At 32.0% G+C, this 5,536-nt stretch overlaps 1 protein-coding gene across 1 annotated transcript; it reads right to left on the bottom strand.

Annotated features, from left to right (window-relative positions):
* Positions 1–2,252: 2,252 nt before the first annotated feature.
* On the bottom strand, positions 2,253–5,318 carry LOC106293510 (la-related protein 6C). Its single transcript, XM_013729191.1, has 10 exons — positions 4,748–5,318; positions 4,188–4,269; positions 3,985–4,079; positions 3,832–3,903; positions 3,658–3,737; positions 3,492–3,570; positions 3,362–3,409; positions 3,221–3,289; positions 2,996–3,118; positions 2,253–2,917 (listed from the first exon to the last, which is right to left on the bottom strand). The coding sequence occupies exons 1-10, from the start codon at positions 5,171–5,173 to the stop codon at positions 2,657–2,659; spliced, it is 1,335 nt and encodes a 444-aa protein (XP_013584645.1). The 5' UTR covers positions 5,174–5,318; the 3' UTR covers positions 2,253–2,656.
* Between the last annotated feature and the right edge of the window lie 218 nt (positions 5,319–5,536).

The following is a 5,536-nucleotide window of genomic DNA, read 5'->3' on the forward strand; positions in this document are numbered from 1 at the left end:
TGTGAAAATTTTGTGAAAATTTTGTGAACAATCAATGGAATATAGAAGACGGCGAAGAAGGTTGCCAAGGTTTTTTTGTCGCTTTTTTTTGATCCTTTTTCGTTTTTTTTTTTAAATCGATTTTTTAAAAAAATATAAAAGTGAATATTCTCAAATATTTTGTTTCCATATTTTTAGGAACTGGTTTTTTATCCGTAGAATACAACTAATATGTAGAAATCAGTTTCTACAGTTTTTTAGAATTATAGTAATGTTTAGAATTTGATTTCTACATGTTTTAGATTTATAGTAAATCTGTAGAAGTCGGTTTCTACATGTTTTAGAATTAGATTAATGTGTAGATTTTGATTTCTAAGAATTTTAGAATGGTAGGTTAAGCGCGGAATGTGTATTCTACATATTTGTAGAATACTCCTATTTACGTAGATCACGTATTCTAAACATTGTAGATTCAATGAAAAAAGTAGATTTCGTTTTCTACTTCGTAGAATATCATTTCTACTTTTTTTAGAACATAGTCTGAAATTTATAATTTTAACTTTTTTATAACTGGAAAATATACCATTATGTTCATATAGGTATTTTAACAAATGTTACTATTTTTCCAAATTTTTTTTGTTTGTAAAACTCTTTATTAAAATTATTTTCATAAATATTAAAGGGTATTATAGGAAAATATGACACAAAATATAGATTAGTCTAAAGGGACATAGTTACTATTTTTTTGCTCTAAAAAAACAGTTTTCCCTAAAAAGTTTCACATAAATTGGTGAACTGTGTAGATCTTAGTGTTTATGGAAAATAATCTTACAAAAATGATAAGAAATAAAAACCGTTTCTCAATCTAATAATAAATACTAATCATTCTGTTTCCAGAAAATAAAATAAAAAACTGTTTAAAAATATTTATAAGTTTTCAACATATTGTTTATCAATTTAAAATCACTAAATTTATGGAATTATTATTGATACAATTTATTTAAATTAGTTAATCATACAAAATGATGCATGTATTCAAATTTTATTTATTTTCTTAATATATGTGGAAAGTGAGATTCAGAAAAGAATGTAGTGAAAGATTGAAAAAAAATCATTACTAGAAAAATAGAGGGAGTACACATCTAGATGATCCAAAGAGATTATGTAAATATAATTTTTATATTTATATACTCCCTCCGTTCCTAAAAGATCCATGTTATAGTTTTTTCATACTTATTAAGAAAACATTTAAAATTGTATTTTCCAATACATTGTTTTCCTTAATTAGCTATTTTCAATAACTTTTAACCAATGAAATTTTATTAAACACAATTGTATTTTTTGAAAAGTACATTTTTTTCATTAATTAATGCTTTGAAAATGTAAAAAATGTATCTTTTTTAAACAATTTTTTTTTCTAAAAAATGGATCTATAAGGAGCAGAGGGAGTATATAGCATTTTTCAACTTTGTGTTAGATATTTGACAATATATATAGTTGTTGGGTCGTATCTTTTAAGAAATAGGCCCAAAAACGGAATTCGAAACTCGCAAACAACAATAACATCCCAAGCTAAGTTTTGAAAAAGCTACATGCGTTTAATTTGCTTATGGGTTAAGGGCTATCATCACATAAGTAGTTTAAAAAATATATATAATGGAAACAAAAAGTGGTCCACTGTAACAATTTCAGAACGATTGCTAGCATGTGGTTGGCGGTATATAACAAGTTTGTAATTTTGTAGATAATTTACTAAAGATTATCTATCAACCATGAATCATAGTCCCTAGTCCCTGCATGGATTTACATATATAGTTATCTTTTTTCCTAATCTATCTTCTCTAGTTAGTAAATACCAAATAGTCAGCGAAGAATATTGATTTGAAAATCTATCTCTAGCTAACTGTAGTCAAATAACTTCGCTCTCAAAATCAAGATAACTTAACAAATATATGTATCACTAATTGATTGTATGTACATATCTGCTCTTTTTCTTCAAAGAAGTTGATATATGTAATGTAACCCAACAACTTCATTGTATCTGGACAGGATGTATTTCAATTTTCAAATGCTTATTAGATCGATCAGCATCTTCAAGAAGAATTAACTGGTCCACATCTCTAGTTTATTCTCACTAACTCTTGATTTGATTACCGAATATTACAAGATCTTAGAAGTTGCGTATTTTTATGTTCATCTTCCCATTTTAGTACATCTGTATAGACTAACGCTGGTTATTGGTGTTTCGTGTTTGATTTAGTTCATATTTATTGATCATTCGTCTTTCATTTAATGACAACAGTGATTCGTTTTCTACAACCAATATTCGAGTTACATAGTCAAAATAAATAGGTGAGAATGATTACACAACAGGGTTGCAGTCCTTGTGCTATAAACCCTTCATTATTCAGTTAATCTCACACGAAAAATAAATAAATCAAAACATACAAAAGAAATTGCCCAAATTATAAACGAAATGCAAAAAGAAAAAAAAAAACACTCAAAAAACTTCACCATGCCTTCTTAATTAGTCCAAACACTATGTAGTTACCTCATCATCCCAAACTCATGTCCTTGCTTCTGTGAAGCCATATCTCAAGAAACCAACCCACGTGTATTATTTGGTTAAAGATTGTTAGATAATAATAAATAGTAGTAGTCGTTCACGTAGAGATTGTTAGATAAGACTGAGATTGACAGGTTTGCCACGTCCCATGGTGAAGCCTCTTGTTCCATCAGGCATCCTTGGTCCTTTTGTTGCTGTTTTTGGAGACGAAGATCCGTGTAAACCTAGACTCGGTGACATTGGGCCAAGGCTGAGTCCCATCCCAATACCGAAGCTACGTTCTCCTCCTCCTACCACATAGCTTCTTGGAGACCGTCCTCTTCCTTTTCCTCTCCCTTTTCCCCACAGTCCTCCAAGAGTGTTCTCATCACCCTAACGTGCACACCAAGAAATATATTTTTTTTCCTTAAAAGGAAAGGTTTAATTTGAAGGGGATTAAGCAACACTAACCTCGTTATCAAGCTGATGCTCGGTTAAATGGAGACGTGGAGAGTCTTCTCCTGATTCATAAGGACTCTCATCATCTATGAGGATGCCATCAAAGTTTCTTCTGTGCTTGAGAACTGATTTGGGCTGTAAAATACAAATTAATGCAACTTAATCTCAGAGGTTTTTTGAGTTACTTACGAGATATATATGTTGGTTAATAAAACATTATAAGTGTAATGGATTTACCGAGCATCTAAGAAGCAGCCTCACACGAAGTCCTTTCCTCCAGTTTCTTTCATCGTTCAGCTTCTCCACCTGGTATGCATCACATCTTAGAAACTACTTCACTGAGTTTTGGATGAACTGTGAAAGAAAAGATTCACTCACAGCTTTGTCCGCGACAACAGTGTGGTCATACTCGATCAGTGCGTGAATCTTTGGATTAAAAACAATCTTTTAAGTCCATGAAAAGCTCAAGAAACAGAGGAAATTATTAGAAGCAAGTTTTGGTACTTACTTTGTTGCTCATCAAGAAATCTCCTTTTGGACGAGAGGAGTTTGATTCTGGAGGATGACAGATTCTAATCGCTTTAACGCTGAAACAAATTCTTACTTGTTGTTTGGTTAGAAAAAAAAAAGCCATGTTGTTTAAGTGAAAGTATATGAAGTAGAGTGTTTCTTACTTTCCAACAACTCCAAAGATCTTCTCAAGGTTCTGGTAGGAGTGATCATCTGGTAGATTCTCTGCAACAACGGTCCGGCCCTGAAGAGCAATAAACAGAAACAAGAAGTAGTTAATATGTATATATATATAGTTGATTATAAATATAATGAAGGCTTTCATGGTAGTTAGTTACCTGCAAATCCTCTCTGTCTCTATCAGTAAATGGAACTTTACGCTTAACTTTCTTGTTGTCTTCACTCACAACCTTCATTTGTTAACAAATCTCTCAGTATATATATACTCAAGATCTTATGATTAGCATGTTGGTATCTAGAAAGAAGCTTACAAGCTTAGAGGAGGAGCGCAGAGCCAATGAAACTAAGTGGTGGTTACTCGTTAAAGCCTTGATCTTCTTGGTGGAAGCAATGTAAGATATTGGCACTGATTTTAAATAGAGACAGACATATGAATGTAAAAACAAAACAAAACTACGTTTTGAATATATATATATATATATTTACAAGTTGTTTCAGAAAACTGAAGGCTTACCATAACCTTCAGGGTCTTTGTTCATGTGCTTTGAGATGGACTCATTAGCTAAGAGACTCATATCCGTGAACTGGTACTCAACCTATACTTTGAAACCATAGTTAGTTTCAAGAAATTGAATTGAAAGGCTGAACCAGCGTCGGTTTAATCTTATTTGATACATCTATCATTATGTGCAGCTACACCAATTAATCAACACAATTTTTTTTTTTTAATTTTTTGTAAATATGATCTAATGACATAATTATTATCTCACATTATAAAACGAGATAAAACATAATACACATGTGAAAAGATATTGATAATTTATATTGACATTTTTTTTCCTATAATCCGAACATTGAATAGATTTGACATCAAAACATCAAGTTTCACTGCATATATTTGACAAATTTATGATCAATTTAAACACTTACACATATAAAAATTGAAAATGATACTTTTAACACATAAATTTCATTTTTTTTAAATAACACAAAAATAAAAAAAAACATTTGCAATTAAACAAAACGATAAATAAGTAAAAAAACAATAACGCGGGAAATAAAAGAAGTGTTAACCTGTTTGACGATCTTAAGGCGGAGATCATCAGAGAGCAACGAAGAAGAAGGAGAAGAGTTCTGATTCACCGGAAACTGAACCGCCGGGCTCGGAACGTAAAACGCAGCCGCCGGATCGTGAACGTGTGGATGCTGAGCAGGATCTCCTCCTCCGACGAAGAACCAATCCGACGCCTGAGAACCGACCGCCGTCCCTCCTCCGTCGCTGTAGTGAAAGCAAGGATAAAAGTAACCGGAGATCGGAGAAACCTGCGGTGTAGGTACGGCGGCACGCGATTGTGGTACGAACTCTGGTGCTTCAGCGTTGAATTTGAACGAGGACGCCTGAGTGCCGGAAGATCCGCCGCCTCCTCCTCCTCCTCCTCCGTCTGAGACTTTCTTATCCGCCGTGACGGATTCAACATCTTCTCGGTGCATCTGCGCCATTTTCCACTCACTATGCAAAACTCTCTTAACAAAATTTATATTTTTTTGGTGTTTATATTTTTTCAATCTAACAAAATTAATATTTTTTTTTTGTTGTTTGTAGATTTGATTTCTTCTTCTCTAGTTTTTTTCTCACTACTTCCTCTAATAGTTATAAAACAAAGATTTTTTTTTGAAGCCCTTGGCTTTTCGCGCAAATTATGGATTTGTAACGAGAAAAACTAGCTTCTAGCTTTGACTTTGTATTTTTACTATTTCTTTCAAACTGTTTTAGAACTTTTAGTTCTCTCTTCCTAAAAGAGATTAGGAACATAAAATATATTATTAGATGTCATTATTTAATTGATAGATTTGCAATCCATA

The sequence above is a fragment of the Brassica oleracea genome, chromosome C5 (genome assembly GCF_000695525.1).
Source record: "Brassica oleracea var. oleracea cultivar TO1000 chromosome C5, BOL, whole genome shotgun sequence".
Taxonomy (NCBI): Eukaryota; Viridiplantae; Streptophyta; class Magnoliopsida; order Brassicales; family Brassicaceae; genus Brassica; species Brassica oleracea.